Source organism: Akebia trifoliata, chromosome 3, assembly GCF_017979445.1.
Source record: "Akebia trifoliata isolate Shusen 1 chromosome 3, ASM1797944v1, whole genome shotgun sequence".
Classification (NCBI taxonomy): domain Eukaryota; kingdom Viridiplantae; phylum Streptophyta; class Magnoliopsida; order Ranunculales; family Lardizabalaceae; genus Akebia; species Akebia trifoliata.
In genome coordinates, this window is record NC_141377.1 from 51136382 (window position 1) to 51159710 (window position 23329).

The window sequence follows — 23329 nt, forward strand, 5'->3', positions numbered from 1 at the left end:
TGTCTTGTTTGCAGTAAAGACTTTGGATATATTTCGATTTACCAATTTAAATACATATGAGTGTGCAGAAGGGTGAGAAAATACTAAGTGATGCAAGCATAAAATGCTTCCAAACCTTGGGAAATGATGAAAGAAAATGTTGGAGTCATCCCATTAAGAAGACCCCCTTTCGATTCCCCTATTATTTTGTTGCCTTCTAACATGAATGTGCTAAATGGTTTAAAAGCAATTCCTAAACTTAGAAGATGATCATGAAAATTTTAACTACAAGAAATTTGGTCTGTAGCGGCGGATTAGCGACGAGAATGACCTCCGCTTCTGTTTCGGCTGTAAGTATATGCTAGTGACGATTTTTTCCCCCCGCCATAATACATCTATATTTCCACCGCTAAAAACTGTGTTTTCTTCTCTTTTGATATTCTTGTTGTTGTTGTTTTTCAAGTTTTTTGTTCAAATTTTGGAGGCTTTTGGCTAGAGTTTCATGCTTAAAGAGCTGTGAAAATAAGATTTTGAACAAAATAAAAAAAAATCAATAAATCTTGAGCATTGGGACCCTTCATTCAGGGACATTTTCTAGTGTTTTTATTTATTAACTTCTTACTAAATTTAATTCTATCTCGTTCATGGCCGAGACGAGATGTCAAAATGAGACATTTTCTAGTGTTTTTATTTAAAATGGCGTCTTTAGGATTCCTTGGATACTTAAAGCATCCTCCCATTTCAGCCATCATTTGCATCTCCCATTGATTCCTTGAATGTTCAAAGCTCACAAACATCAACTTGATTAGTAATTTCTAACCATTGAGATTGAACTAAAGGATTTTTATTTTATTTTATATAAATCGATGATAACTGATTGTTCCTGTAACAGTGGATAATGGATATGGCCCATTTTTAATTTAATCAAAAATGAAATCTCGATGAAGAAGTGCGGTAGCAAGCTAACACTTGCTGCTAATATTCCTGAACAAACACAAGTGGTTTGATCTCAATTTTCAATTTACTTGATAAAAAAGCCAGCTTTTTTTTTTTTTTTCTTCTAGATCATTGGTGTGGTTGATCATAAATAAATGGGTTGATCTCAATACTTGATTTGATGTACAGAGTCCAAATTTGATTAGAGGAACATGTCTCTATCCAATCCTTATTCATCAACTATTAAACTCCAAGATATGATATAAGGAATTTTTGGGGATGAAAGTAAGCCATTCTATGTACGATAAACTTACTTCGTTTCAACATATAATATTTTAATCAAAAGTAGGTTATGAAATTATTCTAGTACATGATGATAATCAAAATTCTTATTCATTCATTTTATTTATCGTAGACCACCTACAATGACCACTGCTGTGTATTTCCAAGGATAGTCAAGTCATTGGCATTGGTGTTTCCAGTGAAAGCCAAGCAAATCTGTGATGCACTTAATGCATACAATGCCCCAGACTTGTTTAGGTCTACATCAACACCACCATCAAAATGCAACGTTATCTTTGGTGCTGTGAATGTGTTGAACCCAGAAAGGTCATAACATGTGTTAATTAATGCCGCCTTTGAGAGGCAAAATAGTCTGACATGATCTGAAAAATCGCCCAAGATCGAGATAACTTGGAAGCCAATGTGAATTGCTCATCAACATGATTCATCTGAGATCCATGACTCAGCCAATAGTTTGAAAATCTCAAACGAGTCAACAGATTTTGATATCTTTTATGTAAAAGTTTTAATATTTTAAATATTGACCATCTATTATCCTTCTTAAATGTTAAAATTATGGAAATTTCCTAAATAATTACCGGGATTATCTTATCCATAGTATTACATGTGTTGATAGGACTATCACATATATGAAAGTTCTGTCAACACTTAAAAGAATAATCTGTCAACACTTGTTACACTTTCGGCATTTATGATAAAACAATAATTATTCGGAAAAAATTAAAAAAAAAAAAAAAAAAATCAAAACGATTTTAAAGTAACAACTTGTATGGAAAAGGACAACTCGGACAAGTCAACTCAGTCTTGATGGTTGTTGAGACGAGATGAAAAACCGGCTTGGATGATTGAAGAATAACAAGGGCTGATCCATGGATCAAGTGGTCCATAAGGACGAGGCGGTTTACCATGTGTCGAGTGTGAAAAAGCCCATGGGCATAACTCATCCTCACAAAACTGGCGTGTAAGGTGAGGATTGCCCCAGGTTTATATATAGCCCAAGGTTATGATACCTAGATGATGTGGGACTATCGCTCACAGAATGTAGCTCATTTTTATAAAACATGAAATAGATTTGCATATATTGGCTTAAAAAAAGAAGGCTTAATGAGAATATATATAAATCTAAATGATGTATCAAGTTAGTATGGTGTATACCCAAAGTTGAAAAGTTTCTCAACAATCAAAATGGAAATTTAAATTGGTGGCATGAGAAATAGCTTTGCATCGCATGATCTTAATCTTCAACAAACTCATTTGATCAAAGTGATGATACTTCGACCGAATGTACGTACAAGTCCCACTTTAATGTGTGAGGTGAGACTTGAGAGGGATTCAACATCAAAATAAACTGAATGGGAAGCAAAATGTCTCTCTATCCAATCCCTAATTATCAGCCACTTGAATGTATGTCTATGAAATTAAGCAAATTATGACTCAAATAAAATGCTAAAAAGAGATAGATAGATAGCATATTTGCTCCTCTTTGTGGCTTGGAGGGAATATTAATCCAAAACTAAAGTTTCTTATCAATAATAACAATGGAGACTTTATTAAAGTGTTTGGAAGACTTTATCAAGTTCAAGTGCTATTGTTTTCCCTCATTTTGGAAATTCCGTTATAAAAGGCGAAAGAAGTAGGGTGAAATAAATCAGGAAATACAAATTCATAGCCCACTGAAATACCCGAAACTAATGTTTTATAATGAAATAGTAGGTGTGCATAATGATGTTTTCATAGAAAATCAAGAATTGGGTCTTAAAAATACATGGGCCCTTGAGCATCATTGGAATAGTTGGAATGGGTGGTATTGGAAAAACCACACCCTTGCCCAAAAGATACACAATTATGGTGAGGTGAAGAATTATTTTGATCCTGTCTTCATGGTAACTGTTTACAAACTTTCGAATTTGAAGAGTCAAGCAAGAATATGTTGAAAAATTGGAAAATAGTATCTTGATGAATTAATATTATTTCTTCACTATGAGCACTTTTGTGGAACAAAAATCTTTGTGTTTAAAAGTACATGATACAAATATGAAATATGATGAGAAGGATTGCAAAAGAAGAAAATTTTGTTTGGAAATTTTAACTGGTTCTGGGTCTAGAGTGCCTTCCCATGGAGTTTGGAAACCTTGGACAACTCTGTTTCTTCCCTTTTCTTGAGAATTGGATATAGTCAACAATGGGTTGAAGAAATTGACTCAACTCAGACTATAAGGGGAGTTGAAGGTGTTGTAAGATCTCAAACAATTGTAGTTCTCAATAATAAGATGTTCATTTTCTTCCAATTATGATCAACTACTCTCAAGGAAAGAAAAATCTATGCAAGCACAATATATGATGTTGTGAACTTTTGAAATTAAAATCTATGCAAGCACAATATATGATGTTGTGAACTTTTGAAATTAATCTGCATTTGGATATATTTTTCTGTTGTTTGCTTGTTAATTTGTTGTAATTTAAGATTTGCAATTCAATAAATTGTCTAAACAAACTTCCATTTGGGTTTCAGGCCATGGATGCACCATTTCAGTTGTATATTAGATGACTTTGACAATGATCACAACTAGTGACAGGACCCTTAAAAAATAGTACCACAACAATTGATCAAATATAAATTCTAGAACAAGATGTCGCAATAACAACTGATCAAATATAAATTCTGGAACAAACAGACTATAAAACCAGCTCTCTAATATAGTTGTTCAAGGTTTTTCATTTCTAGTTCTTATTACAAACACCAGTTTTCAAGCCCAAATTCTTGTTCATTCATTTTATTATCTACCTATCCTATATAGATAATCTTGTTTTGTGAAAAAGGAAGGGAACAATCTTCATGACTAACTACAACCTCCTGATCCAAATCCTATCCTTCCCGCAGCCACATCATAGACCACCTCCAATGCCCGCTGTTGTGCAACTCCAAGGATAGTCGTCGGGTCATTTGGATTGTTTCCAGCAAAACCCAAGCACATTTGTGATGCACTTATTACAAATAATGTTCCCGACCTGTCTAAGTCCACATCAACACGACCTTCAAAATGCAAGGTTATCTTTGGTATTGTGACCGTGTCGAACCCAGAAAGGTCATAACATGTGTCCAAAAATGAATATGGTTGAGCTGGTGGGTACTTTGACATCAAATTTCGAAATGCTGACCTGAGTTCTGAATAAGCTGTTTGTGGCAAATGAGTGATTACAACAACAGTGTCTAAGATGGTACCCGAAGAGGTAAATACCGATGGTGAGATTGCTAATTTTTTATCTGCCACACTTATCCCTAATAGGTTTAGGACATACAATGATGGACGGCGCAGGTTTGTCAATAGAGGCATGTATTTGAGACCAGTCTTGGTGGGGGCTCCAAAAGCTAGGTATCCAGTAGAGCTTGCTATTAGTGGGATACAATAAGAAAATATTTTTCCAAACATTTGACTAGTCTGAGATACAAGTGATATATTGTTGCGTCCGAGGCCGAGTAACCCCTCTATTTTTCCAGTTGGTCTGTGATTGTTTTGACCACAACCAAATATGAAATTGGGGAATACATTTGAAGATGTTAGCGTTATTGTTTCACGTGCAAAGAATCCAATTGAATAGAACTCGACGCTGTATTGGATGCCATAGATGCAGGTGGAGGTGGCGGAGCAACTCCCTTTTATTTGGGAGCACTCCTTAGAACTGCAAGAGATATTAGAATATGATGATGACTTGGAGGGGTCGAATATTGGGTCTTGTTGCGGATAGCAACTGACAACACATGGTTAGCATTGAATCCAAGTAAAGTCACTGCCAGTGTCAAATGCCAGCGAAAGATCTAGCTTGGGTGTACCAAATCCAATAGTAACTACGTAATTGTTAGTGTCCAAACGGACTGGAGCTTTGGAGCGGAGGAAGCGTACCCGAGTTTTGTCTTGGAGGAGGATTTGGATGGGATTGAGAGTTGTGTTGTTTCTGTGGCTCATTGGTGCACAAGGCCCGTCTATGTGAGCCATTCGTAGTGTTGCGAGTGATCGTCTTGGACCTGAAATGTCAAATAAAAGATTGTGTTAAATATGAATGAAGGTGGTGGCACAATGGGGCAAAGTTTGGTCATACCATAGTGTGAGCCACTGAAGGATCAAGCAAGTTCAGGCAGGACAGATAGCCTAGGGCCAAACCAAGGTCTTTTTCTAGACTCAAACTAGAAAAGATAATCCAAAATTATGTACAACTATTTGTTATTTAATATTCCAAAAATAAAATATCACATGGAACATTTTTCATTTTAAATATTTTTGAACATTACCTGTGGTGGAGTCTACCATTGAACAACACCCTTCCTTCATTATTTCGAAAACAATGGGAATAATCTTGGGGTGTGTTTGGTCTTTCTACCTTAGTAAGATTTCAAATCTACTAAGGGTCATAATTCATAATGCTTCAATTTCCCCCTCCTATATTCGCACTCACACCAGTTCCACGCTCGGCTAAATATTTTTGGAATATGCACTGGCTATCCATGTAAATAAGATGATTTCATCTCTAGTTTTGGTAATAATTCACACTTTCATTTATCCTTTTAATAAATTTTCTATTATTCAATTTAAGAAAAAAATCCTATTATTGAAAAAAGGTACATTAATCTATAAATCTAAAAATAAATAAAAAATAAAGAGACAATGTCTTGAGCATCAAGTGCATCATGGTTTTATATTACCTTTGGTGAAGGAATCAGAGCATACATTTGCTGATAATAAGGATTTGACTTCAATAACATGATGGTTCTTTGTTGTCCCTTTCCCTCGCACTCGTCCACTACCGTAGGCATAGGCATTGTTCAAACAGCAAGAGTGACACAAAAGGAGTGAAAAGAAGAGGAAATGGAGACAATGGAAGGAGGAGGAACCCATAATGGCCATATGGTTCTGCTCTGTCAAGTCACTCTAGTCCCCTTGGGCTTAAGTCCTGGAGAATTTACATAGTTACACTTACATAGAAAGAATTAATGGGGGGGAAGGTTGGACCAAGACTGAAAGCAACAATCTAAGAAGACTTGAGAAAGACTCAAGGCAACAACATCCAATTCGTCGTAGAAGATTTGGAACCAACTTGAAGCTAATCTAAGAGGACTTGAGAAAGACTCAGGGAAGCAACATCCAATTGTAGAAGATTTGGAACCAACTCATATGCTCATGAAGCTAATCTAAGAGGACTTGAGAAAGACTCAGGGAAACAACATCCAATTGTAGAAGATTTGAACCAACTCATATGCTCATGAAGCTTAAGATCTTAAACGTTCTTTGGGTTGGGATCTCATGTTCAAAAATAACACGTTAAGTGATTCATGGTTTGTTCCAATTCGATAAATAGAATTAGTTTTTTGAGTCTTTGTGGAGTCTGGGGCACTTTAACACCACATGATGAGGGCTCCACCCTATACTATATTAACACTGGTTGAGTTGGACTGATAAAGGCTTCGATAACAAATTCCAAACAGACGATCTCAAAAGAATATTTTCGTAAATGTTGAGATTTGAGACCCACCAAATGATTGAGAATACGAGGTGTTGTGCATGGTTTCAACCCTAGAGGCCTAGATAGGAATTCAATTGGGCCGAGCTAGCCTAGGCCAGGCCATGTTGGGCTTGCACAGCAACAGATTGGGTCTTAGGTTAGGTCAATTGACAAAAGCAAATCCCAACCCGGTTGTCCGCCCTATCAGCAGACTTTACATTGGGGTAATTTGTAGGCTTGTGGACCGAGTTATCTTACCTTAAAAAAAAAAAAATGTAAAAAAATATATGACATCACATTTATATTTAAATTTCAAATTAACTTGAATGCATCCATTTATGATTGCATTAATGGAGTAATAAGAAGTGTTTGAAACAAGGGAGGGATAGAGTTTCCCATTACACTTAATAAGATAGTTGATTTGTTTTATTAATTGTATTTGCAATATTCCATTCCATCGTGTCTAGCCTTGATTTTGCCGTTCCACTGATTTCCTAAGTAATTTACATGTAATACAACTACTTGATTAAACTAGTGATTAAGAACTCCTTGCAAAATTCTAGGTAAAAATTTCCTTTGTTAAAATTGGCAAACATGAATGGATACTTATTGACGATGGAATACCTATGAGTTGATTAGCTGGTGTTTCTAATTCATTTTGCACGGATAGCGTGGTACCTATTACCTTGTTAAAGATAAGGTGTATGCATTATGATAATATCCATGAGATACATTATATCAATGCTATTGGTATTTAGAAAAAAAAAAAAAAAGCTTTAGACAACACCCTGGTTTTTTATGCAGACATCATTTTTTTTTTCTTTTGTAAAAAGTGATCTAATTTTATTGGTAATGGTGTGTAATAAGTAAAAATTAGGAGGTCAGTAGTGCTAAAGTAATATATATAAGAAAACTGCATCTGTCGATGGTCGATACTAAGTATGTTTAATTGCATGGAAAGTGACTTTCCATGGAATTTGAAATCCATGGAAAAATTGTGATGGAAAATAGGTAGGGTTGGAAAATCAAATTCTATTGTTTGATTTTACTTGGATAAAATCATGGGAAAATTAAATGAGAAAAAAAAAAAAAAAGAGAGGAGGAGGAGAAAGAAAGTTGAGAGAAGGGGGAGAGGAAGAAGATAAGTGGCGGTGGCGATGGTGGCAGAGGTGATAGTGGTGGTGGCGATAGTGGCGGTGGCGACGGTGGTGGTGGCGATGGCGGTGGTGACGATAGTGGCGGTGGCGACGGTGATGGTGGTGGTGGCAATGACGACGGAGGTAAGTGAGGAAGAAGATAAGGAGAGAACATGGTGGTGGTGATGGTGGTGGCGGAGGTGAGGGATGGAGAAGAAGAAAGAGAGAGAGAGAGAGAGAGAGAGAGAGAGAGAGAGAGAGAGGAAAGCTGATCGAAGATGGTGATGACGACGACGACGGTGGTGGTGACGATGACGATGTTAGTGTAATGGTGGTGGTGGTGGTGGTGAAGAAGAAGAAGATATGAGTGAAAAAATTAGAGATGAAAAATATGAGTGGATTTTTTTTATTAAGATGAAAAATGAATTTTCATTTTCATGTGCAATGAAACATTTGAAAAATATCATTTTTCATGGAAATTGATTTTCCACCTTATTTTCCATATGCAATCAAACGTACCCTTAAAAGGTTTTTTACAAAGTCCTCCCTAACCTCTCCGTCACTTTTTCTCCTGGTCTATCCTTTCCTCCCCTTCTCTCTCAGACGAAGAAACCTAACTCTTCACCTCTCTTCTTTCTCACTTTCTCTCTCAATTTCGCAGACGAAGATGAAGAAGCTTTCCACTGAACGAAGCTCTACTCTCGAACGAAACACATTTCGATCGGAATACTCGAACGAAACCCTAACTCAAACATTAAAGTGATCCCTCTTCCTCTATCTGAAATATCGATCCCTCAAGCTTCCCCTCTCACGGTCTTCGATTTCTGATTTGTTTTAGGTATGAACTCTACAATCTCTCTCGCTATCTTTTTCTTAATCTGATAGGACTAAGATATTTCGATTTTCAGATACGTTCTCCATTGATTCATTGGTTTGTTTGGAAATTTACTGTAAATGTTTCGTTGATTGTGATATACCTGAAACAATTATTAGAACTTAGTACAATTTTTTGTTGATGATTAGGGTTCTATCTTTGATGATTTAGTTCTTTCCTCTCTGCATACTAGATGTTCGCGCATTTCACTGTACAATTTTTTTTGTTGCATTTGTGACATCTAACTGGGAATGTTTTTTATTTGCCTGAGGGGTGAACCCAAGCTTTTGACAGAAGATTGGGAGCGAGCTGTTGAAGATCTGAAGGCGGCTGCTCAAAAATCAACTCAGGTTTGTCAAAAATCAATGCTAAAGATGTACGAGCTCAGATGCTGACTCTCATAAGTCTCTCAGTTATTTTTTGTAGCATTTTTTTCTTCTAATGTTCTGATCTTTGTATTGGATTTTAAGGGTAATGGATATGTTTAGTTAGTTTACTAGAGAGGATCAGTAGATTTTATTGAGTGTGCTAGTAGTAAATTGTTTTCTTTGAAGTTTCCAATTGATGTCAAACTGGAACACCTTTACTAAGTGCATATTATACATATTTACCACGAGGGCTCAATAAGTATGTTATTGGTATGTATTTTCATAAGAATGCATGAAGATGATGTTGTGGAGAAGGTAATGGAAATGTTATAGTGATATCTTCCTTGGACAGGCTGGATGAAAAATAAGATAAGAGATAAAGTTTTATCAAGTTGCGAAATGATTTCATAGCCTTTATTCAATCTAAAAACAAGGATTTTTGACACCTAATTGCCCTTTCAGTTTTTTTTTTAATTGAAATCCCAATTTATGGGAAGTTCCATGAAGTTTGGCATTCTACCTTTCTTCTAGAACATTATATAGATTACTCAGAACTGACTCATGGTCTTGATTTTGTTGAAGAAGATCTGTGAATAAAAGGCTTGGTGGTTTTGAGCAGCTGCATCTTAAGAGATACAGAGAACTTAGCACGCAAGACAAAGTGACTTTGTGTGTGTGGACAGACTGATTATTTCAAGTCCTCAAATGTTTGGTTAACCCTATAACCTTAACTTAGGGTCTCCTAAGGGCAAAAGAAATAACTTCCTGATATTGCTATTGCAACATAAATCATAATAATATCTTTAAATCCCAATATAAACTAAATTACACAATTCCTTGCCTTCCCTTTCCCCTCAAATGATACTTACATTTAACTTTACAGCAAAATGCTAATTTTTTTTTAATCCTCACAGTTCTAGCATGTCTTCTTATTGGGCACTAGCTTTTAGATCACAATAAAAAAGAGAGAAAACCCAGCCCATTGCCCAGAGGGTGCAGATAATCATTCTATTATTTTAATGAGCGCATTAATTAGACATTAATATCATTCAACCCAATATTTTGTGTCATTTGTAGGTCTGAAATCTTAGTAAATTCTTTGGTTTGTGTCTTCAAACAGATAAACACTTGTAACGGGTTCTACTGCACTACTTTCAATCCAAACAATCCAAACAGTCCCAAGATGTGGACTGAGAACTGGACTGGCTGGTGGGTTTTCTTCTCTTTAATTAACATTAATCATTATTAGAACTGCTGAAGATGTAGCATTCACCGTTGCACGGTTCTTCCAATTGGGTGGTGTTTTACAGAAGTACTACAAGGTCAGTATTAGCGTAGTTATCACCTCAACTGCCATGATCAATATTATTAGGTACATTTGATCTTCATCAACAGTTATGATCTGATAACAGTACTTCTATAAGGAGCCATAGGCCCTCATACACACAACAATCATATTATACTAATCATTAATACACTCACATGAGATATCTGCATGAATAAAATCTTTTATGTTAATTTTATTTTGGTTGCATGGTTTCATCATTATCATGGAGGAACCAACTTCAGCCGCACCGCAGAAGGACCATATATCACAATGTCTTACGATTATGATGCACCACTTGATGAATATGGTGATCACATATAAAATCAACTAATTCTATAGTAAATTAAAACTGATCGAGAAATATAACGAAAAGAAAGAGCAAAGCATTAATTAAACATAAATTATGATGCAGTCAGGTACACTTTGAATCAAAGCCCAAATGGGGACATCTAAAGCAACTTCATGCCTCCATCAACTCAGTAGAGTCGATTCTCACCCAGAAGTCATTGACCGACAAGGAACTCGGAAATAGTGTTACAGTAACTCAGTTTGACGACCAAGTTGGTGGCGGCTCAGTATGTTTCTTGAGCAATACAAACACCTCGAGTGATGCCACCGTCGACTTGCAATCCAACGAAAAGTTCTTAGTCCCTGCTTGGTCTTTTAGCATTCTTCAAAATTGCAGCAAAGAAATCTTCAATTCAGCTAAGGTACATCAAAAAATATTGTTTCATAAATGTAGCAATCATTTTATTAATAAATCACCAATTATTAAATTTGGATTGAAACACCAATTTTTTCTTTTGAAATACTGACAATTTTTTTTTTTCTGAATTATTCTTTTATAGGTCAACTCTCAAACTTCTGTGAAGGTAAAAAAACCAAAACAGTGGTGAAAAACTTAATTGGGTATGGAGGACTGAGCCTATAAAAGACACCCTTAAGGGGGAAAGGGTACCTTCAACTCAACCCAACTTCTGGAACAAAAGGCAACTACTCCCAATGGATGAAGATCTCAAGATTGTGCAAAGATGCGTGAATGTCCCCAGCTCTAAGGTACTGATGATAGTTTTAATGTTATTAATACTTATAAAGGTAGCTAGCTTACTACTAAGATGGAAATAAATACATGCCATTTTTAAGAACATAAATTGGGCTCATATTCTTATAGTGGATTTTGTGATATTTCAATATGGAATTTTGGCATAAGGGTTCATGTTATTTTGACATAGGATGTCAACCTCAGAGTTCTCAAGTCCTTTCGTGACTATTGAGTGTCCAGTGCACTCATCTCAAAGTGCCATGTATCTTTGGCCTAGCATGGGTGCGAAAAAATGATAAGCTTTGTTTGTTTGATAAACAAATTTATGGGTCTTGCATTATTTTCAAGATTTTCAAAACTTCTTGGAATTCTTTTATCCTTTTTAATTTAATAAGGGAAGGTTTTCTGAACTGACAGTCTATACACTGTCCTGCTTATAAAATATCAAAAGTTATTTGAATTCTTTTACCCCTATGTTGGGAGAATGTTTTTAGAAGGAGATTCTTTAATCAATTTCTGTTCTAAAAAGGTTGCTTCAGACTCCTTTTTACCTAACAACTTCGGTACCGTATCTTTGGATGTATCAAATTGAAGGAGCCTGACTGGTAAAGTGGGGGATTTTCTGAGAATTGGGAGTTGCCACCTAGTTTAGGTCTAGGAATAAAAAATAACTCCAAAATGAATCCGGATCGGTCTACGGATAAGAGAAATGGGTAAGGGGTCAGATTACGGGTTTCGGAAGGTGTTAGGCACCGTACCCGTCCAATGGAGATGATCAGTCTCTACTGTGATCCAAAACTATCTTATGGTCAACGGGCAAAGACTAGAGTCAAGCTAAGGTCCAATCATCATCAATTTATGCCGAATTTGCTAAATGCATTTTACAGCCAAAATTCCTTCAAACATTACATGATTCCTTGAATTTTGCACAAAAGGGAATAAATGTGAAAAAGCCCTAATTTTATCCCATGTTCTAAAGTTCATGTGGCTATAAATTATGAATTAAAATTACCAAGCTTACCGTGTCCAACTTGCAGCCCTTCTCAATATCATCCTCACTCAAACATTCATTTTCCTAAATGAATTCAGCTTTGGTAGGGAATAACCAGGCCACTGATATTGCACCATGAAGCACCGAGTCATTTTCCTTTGAAAGGATATCACAAAATTCTTCAAAGAATTTAAATTTCCTTTTAAGGTACACTCCTTGATTGGATTAGAACTGTGTCACCGGATTCATTCCTACTCGGTGGAAGCAAAACTAGTGCGCAGTATTGTTTGTACTGGATTCATGGAACACAACAAATCCATACTAACTAATTTGTGAACCCAGCCTATTGAATGGATCTGAGCCTTAAGAATATCTCTGTCCCTTGGGCATAAATTTCCCAAATAAAATTTTAGAAATTATGAAGGATGTGAATCTTTTCAAGTTTACCCTCACTGTCAATCTTACTCTCCCATGATCTTGTTTGTATGTTGGTTGCCTCCACCATTAGTTTTATCCAACAACAACAATGATATTGTTATATTGGGACTATTTTTTTTTATTTCTTTTCCCTTTGTTGGACTCATTCTGCTTTGCTGAATTTTTTCATTGGGTTCAGTGAGCCAAATATTGAAAGATACAACGTATATAAGAGAAGTAAATTTTCTGTTTAACTCTTAGATATGCATAAGAATAAGCAAACTAAACTAACAAACCAAAGTGAACCAAGAAACGAATTATCTCCGCCTAGCCCTACAAACTAATGAACCAGGTAAAATAGGATTAGGATGATATTCCAAGGTCCCTTTAGGAGCCTTCCCCAATAAGGAAATCGGATGAGAGTGAGTTTGTAACAATGGTTCCAAGCTCTCTGAATTCTCCTCGATTGTTTGTAATGGAATAGGTGATTCATTCCTTAGGATTCTGTGTTGGACTTCAAAATTTTAGGGAATCCCATCTCTGCCATCTCGTGTAATTGCTCCTTATGGGAAGGTTTCATTGTTGAACCAGCCTCCCATTAATGTTCCCTTTTTTAGAAGTTTCAGTGTCTTCAAAGCCAATTGACTAGTTATTAATCTAGAAGAATCCTATAGTCACTAAACGGTGGATCTATCATCTATATGCTAAATATTTTAAAAATGCATATGAAATGGTAATTTTGGCTTCTCGCTCGTCCTATTTGGTAAAACATGCTGATATCCATTAACACTCCCACCTGCATTATATTATTTACATGCTAAATATGCTCATACTATATTCACTTATACATATGTCTCACACCAAAAAAATAAAAACCTAGAGATGAAAAGGATATCCTTGCACACAATAATGTACACTTTAATGCCATGTAACATCTCGAATTTATAAGAAATTATTAACTTTGGTTTAGTAGTAACTTGTCAGCAACAACTTTTTTATTTTTCTTATATATGACTTTGAATGATGAAAAACAGTTCATATAATCTCATTTGTTTCTTTTTGAAAGCAAATGATTGGTCTAGAAAATTTTCTCAAAGGAGGAGTTCAATGTAAGAGAATTCACCTCCATTTTTCCTGGCACATGACAATTTTTTTTAACCCACCATATAAAATATAAGAAAATATATACCTATGACTTTGGAAAAATGGGGTCCAAGTCCAACTAAAAATTAATTTCTCGACAAAATACTGAAACAGTGTGCAAATTCATTTTCTCTTTAGAATTGATCTTCCTGATGGATTTTCCTAGAAGACAAACATACCATGATGGATTAATCTTTATTTTTATATTTTTTATGTTATAGTTTTGAACTTCAATTTTAAAAGTCAATATTAATACACTGGTCTAAATGCCCTGCACAATAAATACTTAGTGCTTTTTTTTTCCTGTATTGTTAGTTAGAATAGCTCAAGGCAATAACACAATGTTAGGATTTTTAGTTGTTAATCCTCCCTCTCCCTTATTTTAATCTTTTAAAAAATTGCTATATGTGCAGGAAAAATGGTGGACGCAGTCATCAATGTTCTCATAGAAAAATTGGTCGAAAGTCTCAAAAATGAAGGTTCTCATGTGCTTGAGTTCCATAAGCAGTTTCATCAAACATGTGGCGAAAGTGAGAAGGAAGGACTACAAGGAACCTCTTAAGACGGTTGTGGGACAATTTAGAGAATTACTATATGATACAGAGGACATTATATCAGATTGTGAGTTATTTTTCAATTCAGAAAGAAGAAAACAAACTTCAAAGTTCAAGCGCTATTGCTCTCCTTCATTCTGGAAATTCTTTTATTGAATGGGAAAGAAGCTGGGTGTGATATATCAAGAAATTCGAAATCTTAGAGAGAGGATGGGTTTTTACCTTCCTACAAATTCAGTCTTTCTGAACGAGGAACATTTAGCGAATAATCGACCATTGAGATACCCAGTCTTGGTGAATGATGCTGAAATAGTGGGATTGGACTATGATGCGAAGAAAATTAAGCACTGGGTCTTAAAAACACATGTGTCCTTAAACATCATTGGAATTGTTGGTATGGGTGGTATCGGCAAAACCACCCTTGCTCAAAAGATACACAATGATGGTGATGTCAAGAATTACTTCGATCATGTCTTTATGGTGACTTATTCCGAAACATTCAAATTTGAAGAGTTGATCAAGAATATGTTTAAAAAAAGTAGTTCGCCTAGAGACTTGGCAAACATAGATCTATATGATCAATTGAAGGAACTACAAGAGCTGCTGGAGGAGAAGAAATATTTGGTTATCCTGGGTGATGCATGGAGACAAGATGAAGCTTCATGTTTGAATGGTTTGAGAGAGCTACATCCCCATTCCTAGGATCTCTTGAAAAATATTATCTGGTTGTTGGTCTATAGAATGCTGCCCCAGGGAGATCGAAAACCTTCAACAACTTTCTATGTTCAGTTTTGATATGAAATCGATAGTCAAGGATGGGTTTCGTATTTTTGGATTGAAGAAATTGATTCAATTGAAACAACTTCTGCTGGACATAGATTTAGAAGATAAAATAGAAGAAGGGGAGCTGAAGGTGTTGTTCGAGCTCCCACAATTAGTGTGTTTAGGAATAAATTTTTCATTCTCTTGCAATATGATGATCAGCTACTCTTAAAGATAGTAGGCTATGAAACCTCTTCAACAGCTTTCAGATCTTTATCTGTGTAACTATCCAGGAGAAAGGGCACTTGTTTGGCTCAATCCGACTTCTCTTCCTAATTTATGTCATCTTGGCATTTACGAAGGTGATATCACCCACTTGAATCCAGACTTGTTTGGAATGAATGAAGAAGAGGTATGAAAATCGGAGGTCTTAAGTTTAAAGGAGTTGTATTATCTGTTAGAGGAGTGACCAAGAACGCAAAGAGCAATACCCTACTTAAAACTCCTAAGAGTTGTGGAGTGTCCAAAGTTGAAGTCGATCCCTTACGAGTAGGGGTGCACATTGGATTGGGTAAATCCAAGAATCGAACCAATCCAAAGTCTTTTGGAATTGGATTGGTTTGGATTGAGAATGGTTTGGTTCGGGTGCGGATTGTAAAAAAAAAAATCAGATTGATTTGGTTCGATTTCGAATTAGGGGTATAATAGAATCGAATCAAACCGAAGTATTTATTATAATATATATATTTATTTAAAAATAAAATCCTTTCTTAGTTTTGTTCATCTATTCTCTATTTATCTCTTCTTCAAGTTTGAAGAAAACCTAGTCATCGTTCATCTTCTCACCTTACCACCTCGTCGGAAAATGAAGAGGTAATCCATCTCTCTCTCTCTCTCTCAATTGTGTTAGTATGTTACAAAGAGGTAACTTATTAAAGTCTTCAACTTCGTCTTCTCTATTTTTTTCTAACAAAAACTCATAAAAAATGTACATAAATCTCTCTCTCAACTTTCAAATAGATCTACTCATTTATGGAATTTTTTTTTTCCAAAGAGTTTGATTCCTTATTTTTTTTCGAGATCCTTTATGTCCTGTTTGTTAAATGAAATATACTCTACGAACCTAGATTTGGATTCGTTAATTTACCATTTATGGATTAGTTTCCTCACTAATCCATTCAAAATACCAATTTTAAAATTGTAATTTTTTTAGTCTCATTGAACTTCCTCTAATTTTCAATTTATACAGATTTCAGTCAAAATTTAATCATAAAATCATTTTCCTTTTAAAAATGGGCATTATTTATGATCTGATTTAAATGGTTCCTCTTTTGAAAGAAAAAATATTAGTATTTCTATCTTGAAAGTATAAGAACTGATCCGAACCAATCATATTTGGTTTGATTCCAATTTTGTCAAAATTCGAATCATGTGCACCCTTATTTGCGAGGTGAAGTGGACCAAGATTGTATTTGCTTTTGGAGGAAGAAAGAAGAATTTGTGTTTGTGTGATGTATTTCTTTCCTTCTCTATTTTAGTTTATATAAGTCTTCCAATTCTTCTGTAAATTATTCTCGAACACTTTAATTAACTCTCCATTGTATTTGTATTCTCTCATTTTAACATTTTATTTGAGCCATGATTTGCTTTTTTGCTATGGATTCAAATGGCTGATAATTAGGGATTTGATAGAGAAACATTTTACTTCCCATTGAGTTTAATTTGACGCTGAATCCCTCTCACATTACTCATTATACTTTGACTTGTCCATTCGATCACGTGTCAATATGATCAAACGATTTAATTCTAGATCAAGTGCATGTCTAGCCTTTGATCATTATGTTGAAGATTAAGATCATGCGGCACAAAGCTATTTCTCATGCAACCAATTTAAATTTCCATTTTGATTGTAGACCATTCTTGATATGTCATGACCCGTATTTTTTTGCTATTAATAAAAAATATTGTATTTATGTCGTGACCTTATTATACTTATTGCCCTTGCAGAATGAATTCTAGGAAAATAGAATTTCAATAAAAATATTTCGTCTTTTCTTCCCCATTTCTCTAATTTGTTTTCTTACAAGCATCTGGATTCTTAAGCTTTTTTTAAAAGAAAACGACTACCCAAGTTTTTGGCTTGTAAAATTGGAGAGGCTTGACATTAAGAATGTGCTTGGTGATAATTTGAATTCTCAATGCTAAAAACACTTTTAAAATGCAAATCCTAATGAGTACTTGTACAGGGCTCTAGAGAAATTGAGCAGAATATTTGGGTCAAATGGACAGGGTCATGGATCTGGGCAATGGGTCATTCAATAGTTTAGGTTAATTAAATAAAAATCTCATGCCTGATTATATCTTTCAGATAATGAAGAATTCTTTTAATTGCTTGAAGGTGATCAATAGTAGATACATGATTTTCGTGATAAACTAAATTCATTCTAAATGAAAGATTAGAAGAGGTTCGAAAACCTCTAATAAAAATTGATCCAAGTTCTTTAATGGAGAATCATGACCAACCGATTTAAGAAGATAAAGAATACTGTGAAATAATAAGAATTTTTTGTTCTACGATAAAATACTTTTATGGAAATCCAAAGAGGATTTATATGGGAAATAGAGAAAATCCTAACTAATTGAATAATTAGAATTATATATAATTTTTATCTTTAAATATTTGATCTAATCTTCAGAATAAGATTTGGTGCATCACAATGCACGTTATTTTTGTTTAACAAATTATAAGAAAAGGACAAGAGCGGGTACACCACACGCTTTGAAAATAATTTAAATGTAAAGGAAAAAAAAGTGCTAAGTGGTATTAAAAACTTATTTTATAATGTCTAATAAAATACTACAACTTCAGCTGGGGAATGGTTGACTTTAAAGACTTCATCTCATCTCATCTAATACAAAACTTGCTTCTCTAAAACTTTTCTGACTGTGTAAATGTGTTTGTGAATCGATTGCATTTCTGTGTTGGTATCTTTGCTTAAGAAAGCTCTTATCATTTTCACAATAGAATTCATGACTCTATCTATACAATAGTAAGTTTTTTTTTTTTTTTTTAAAGTTTCTTTGCTTGATTATATCGCTTATTGTACAATAGTTTTTTTTTTTTTTCTTTTTTTGGGTAACAATAATTAAATAACCTAATTGGATCTTTGCAGGAGAATATCAAAAAAGAAGGAAAGTAATATAAGGCATAAGCAACTATAAGCCCTTGTAAGTCATGCTCTTTTTCCTTTTAGTTTCTCAAGCTTTAATCTGCCATGTATTTATTTCCTTGTTATTACTTATTACTTTAATGGTGTATTCCTGGAATAAGCTCAATTTGTTATTACCAGAACAAGACCCATTTATGGATGTTGGTCCTGAGTCTCTTCAACTCTCCAATACTAAAATAAGTTCCCTCTATAACACATTGATAAATAACAAAAAATTATTGATTTTGTCTACATATTTGTTTTATAGGAAAAATTAACTAATTATGATCATATCTAGGGCTGGCAGTGATCTGAAATATACCCAATTTCCGAAAGGGACAGAACCAATCTGATCCGAAAAAACATGAAAAATCAGATTTTCGTATCGGATTCGGATTGAAATCTTAGATCTGATACAATTTCAGATGTACCCTAATCTGCTCCAAAAAAAAAAAAAAAGATCAGATCGGAACATATTTTAATATTCTTAATTTCAAAATGTTTTAGTTTTTTTTTGGTTTTCCTCTATATTTGTAGTTGAGAAGTGGATTTTTTAAAATTTTATATGATTTATATTTTTAAACTTTTTTGAACATTGATTATTTGAAAATAAGGCATGTGTTTGGATCAGATCGATTTCAGATTAAGTATGAAATGAAACAGACAGATTCGATTCGCATATTCACTAATCCGATCGGATTGGGTACATGTTTAAAAAATTTCGGGTCGATATTGGATTGGTATTGATCTGGTAGCGAACTGATCTGTTGCCAGCCCTACTCATATCCAATAGGAAGAAAATGGGCATTCACATCTTTAGTATTATTTTATCAAACAAATATGGTAGATGCTATACTTTCATTTATTTATGAATTTTGATAATATGACTCAGTTTTTGGCTAACGTCGTTTTCTCTAATCACCTTGTGACATTCAAAAACATGATTTGATGAAATGGAGTTGTAGAAGACAAAATTATATGAACTCTAAAAATAAAAAAATTTAATTAGTTATTTTTCACCGTTGAATTTTATTTTTAGATTTGGTTGCTCTCTTGCTGTCCATTTTCAACACCTTGGATCATGCTAAAAAAATAACATTTTTTAAATAATTTTTTTTTAATATGAATATTTTCATGAAATCTAAAAGGCTGTGTTGTTGGTTTATAAATGTGATAATCAATGTGGGCCCAACAACCCTTTCTAAGATTTGAAATCTAAGAAAATAATTATGTGGCCAGCGGGCAAGAGAGAGAATCCCTCTATTTCTGATGTCATTCACGCCACATGTCATACATTTGTTAGGCTGTGAGCAAACGTGTTAAGGGCATGCACCAATACCGCGTCATATTATCAGCACTCTTTATTTATATTTATATGCTTTTTTAATCTTCGAAGAATCAAAGGACCACCTATCCATATCGACTGAATGTCCATGTAGCACCCAAAAACATGATCGGCTACCAAATGGATATAGAGCATACAATATAATGATGGATTAATCTTTTTTTTATTTTTTTATTTTTTTTATTTTTTTATGGTATAGATTTGAACTTGAATTTTAAAAGTCAATATTAATAAACTGGATTAAATGCCCCTATTTTAACATTTTAAAAATATGTTATATGTGCAGGAAAAATGTTGGATGCAGTCATCAATGTTCTCATAGAAAACTTGGTCGAAAGTCTCAAAAATGAAGGTTCTCACGTGCTTGAGTTCCATAAGCAGTTTAAGGCCGTGAATCAAGAGCTTCAGTTGATGCAAAGCTACATCAAACGTGTGGAGAAAATGAGAAGGAAGGACCACAAGGAACCTCTTAAGACAGTTGTGGGACAATTTAGAGAGTTACTATATGATGCAGAGGACATGATATCAGATTGTGAGTTATTTTTCAATTCAAAAAGAAGAAAACGAGCTTCAAAATTCAAGCACTATTGCTCTCCTTCATTTTGGAAATTCCGTTATCGAATGGGAAAGAAGCTGGGTGAGATAAATCAAGAAATTCGAAATCATAGAGAGAGGATGGGTTTTTACCTTCCTACAAATTCAGTCTTTCTGAACGACGAACATTTAGCGAATAATCGACCATTGAGATACCCAGACTTGGTGAATGATGCTGAAATAGTGGGTTTGGACTATGATGCGAAGAAAATTAAGCATTGGATCTTAAAAACACATGTGTCCTTAAACATCATTGGAATTGTTGGAATGGGTGGTATCGGCAAAACCACCCTTGCTCAAAAGATACACAATGATGGTGATGTAAAGAATTACTTCGATCATGTCTTAATGGTGACTGTTTTACAAACATTCAAATTTGAAGATTCAATCAAGAATATGTTGAAAAGCATTAGTGAGCCTAGAGACTTGGCTAACATAGATCTATATGATCAATTGAAGGAACTACAACAGTTGCTGGAGGGAAAGAAATGTTTGGTTATCCTGGATGATGTATGGAGGCCAGATGAAGGCTCATGGTGGAATAGTTTGAAGTCTATTTTGCCTCAAAGGACTGGTTGTGTCATTGTTACGACTAGGAATGAGGATGTAGCTCTTTCAATGGGAGCCACTAAGACATGCATACATCATTCTCAGCTTCTCTCTGATGTGGACAGTTGGTTATTATTCTCAAAAATAGCATTTGCAAGGGCGGGAGGTCAGTGTCCGGATCCAAAGCTTGAGCACATCGGTCGAGAGATTGTGGATAGATGTGGAGGGCTCCCATTGGCGATCAAAGTAGTGGGAGGAATGATGATCAATAAAGGAAGTTCGACCAGTGAGTGGGGGGGAATATCTAAAAATTTGAAAGAAGAGTTGGATAAGAAAGGTGAACCCATCATTTCTGTGCTAGAATTAAGTTACGATGAGCTTCCATCGCATTTGAAACCATGTATGTTGTGTTTGGCCGTATTTCCAGAAGATAGTGAAATACTTTCATTCCAGATTATTGCATGGTGGATTGGTGAGGGCTTTGTTCGAGGAAGGGAAAACTCAAGGTCTGCATATGAAGTTGGAAAAGAATATCTTGATGAATTAATTAGTCGTTGTTTATTACTGCATGAAAATGTTGGCTCAAATTTTTATGTGTTTAAAGTACATGACTTGGTACGTGAAATGATCAGAAGGATTGCAATGGAAGAAAATTTTATTTGCATCAGTGATGGGGGCGGAGGTCAGTCATATAGTATCCAATCACGTCGGGTAGGCATGATGTCGAATATGGATAAGAATTTCTTTAGTGAAGAAATGAATTTCAAATCATTGCGGACAGTGACAGGGATTGATGTAAAAGAAAGTGAGGAGTTTGTTCAAAATATGGGATCAAAACTATGCCAATTAAAACGGTTGAGGGTTTTGAATATTCATTTCCAAAAGTCATCTGAACCCCCTGCAGTAGATTGGTTGAGTGGGATAGGATCATTGCAGCATCTTGTTAGTCTTGAGATACAAGACTCCGGATTGGAAAGACTTCCAGCTTCTATTGGAAACCTTCAAAGCCTCCAAATTTTATTTCTACTTGATTGTCCTAATTTAAAGAGATTGCCAAAAAATCTAGGATCTCTGGATAAACTGAGCATCTTGATGTTATTTGGTTGTTGGTCTATGGAATGCCTCCCATGGGAGATCGAAAACCTTCAACAATTGTCTATGTTCGGTTTTTCTTTGAATTCGATAGTCAAGGATGGGTTTCATTTATCTAGTTTAAAGAAATTGACTCAACTCCGGCAACTTTTTCTGGACATCGATAAAACAGATAAAATAGACGAAGGGGAGCTAAAGGTGTTGTCAGAGCTCACACAATTGATGTGTTTAGTAATAAATTTTTCACGCTCTTGCAGTGACGATCAGCTTCTACTATCAAAGATAGTGGATTATGAACTTCTGCCGCTTCACCAGCTTTCAGAACTTTATCTGTGGCGCTATCCAGGAAAAAGGGCACCCGTTTGGCTCAATCCGACTTCTCTCCCCAATTTACGTTATCTTGTTATTTGTGATGGTAATATTGCTCACTTGAATCCAGACTTCTTTGGAAGGAATGAAGAAGAGTTATGGAAATTGGAGTTCATAATTTTGCAGGAGTTGTATGAACTGGAAGAGGAGTGGCCGAGAATGCAAAGAGCAATACCCTACTTAAAACTCCTAAGAGTTGTGGAGTGTCCAAAGTTGACGTTTCTCCCTTACGAGGTGGACCAAGATGGTACTTGCACTTGGAGGAAGAAAGAAGAATAATATGTGTATGTTTGATTGTTGTGTGATGTATTTCTTGCCTTGTTTGTTTTAATTTATATTAAGTCTTACAATTCTTCTGTAAATTAAGTCTCCAAGTATTATTTCCTCTCTTTTTAGCATTTTATTTGAGCCGTGACAGAGGCATCTTGCTTCCCAATGAGTTTAATTTGATGATGTTGAATCCCTCTCACCTCACCCGTTATACTTGGACTTGTCCATTTGATCAAGCATCAATATGATCAAACGATTTATTTCTAGATCAAGTGCATGTCTAGCCTTTGATCCGTATGTTGAAGATTAAGATCAAGTGGTGCAAAGCTATTGTATTGACGTTAATCGCACCTAATGTTACAATGTGTGTATCGAAAGCTTTATCGCTGGTATGCATGTTCTTGCTTTCTTTCACCATAGAACAGACCAAATACTCTTCTTCTTTGCTTGTTTCTTCCATGTTATAAAATGAGAAACCTGCTATTGGCAGCCAACTTTTACTTATTACACCCAAATTTCTTAAATGATTTTTAAGGTCCCATTTGGATACACTTTAATATCTAATACTATAGC

The 23329-nt window shown here is 34.9% G+C and overlaps 2 protein-coding genes and 1 pseudogene across 12 annotated transcripts in view; 2 read left to right on the forward strand and 1 right to left on the reverse strand.

Annotated features, from left to right (window-relative positions):
• The window catches only part of LOC147407784 (disease resistance RPP13-like protein 4), a 39980-nt gene extending 17024 nt beyond the window's left edge, over positions 1 to 22956 (forward strand). Inside the window, exons 2-3 of one of the 2 annotated variants that reach the window (XM_086436543.1) lie at positions 18502 to 18556; positions 20169 to 22956. In XM_086436543.1, coding sequence (XP_086292669.1) covers positions 20174 to 22765 — 2592 coding nt within the window. In that variant the 5' untranslated portion in view covers positions 18502 to 18556; positions 20169 to 20173 and the 3' untranslated portion in view covers positions 22766 to 22956. The remainder of the gene's footprint in view (positions 1 to 18501; positions 18557 to 20168) is intronic. The other variant, XM_086436542.1, reaches the window with a different exon arrangement.
• Positions 4028 to 5440, reverse strand: LOC147407786 (aspartyl protease family protein At5g10770 pseudogene; annotated as a pseudogene).
• Positions 8176 to 23329, forward strand: part of LOC147407787 (disease resistance RPP13-like protein 4) — a 67888-nt gene continuing 52734 nt past the window's right edge. The window contains exons 1-6 of one of the 10 annotated variants that reach the window (XR_015176886.1): positions 8270 to 8688; positions 8996 to 9074; positions 9678 to 10726; positions 10832 to 11129; positions 11268 to 11475; positions 14426 to 16985. The gene's annotated coding sequence lies outside the window, so the exon portion shown is untranslated. Of the gene's footprint in view, positions 8689 to 8995; positions 9075 to 9677; positions 11130 to 11267; positions 11476 to 14425; positions 16986 to 23329 lie in introns of those variants that run through there. The other 9 variants (XR_015176887.1, XR_015176889.1, XR_015176888.1 and 6 more) reach the window with 9 other exon arrangements.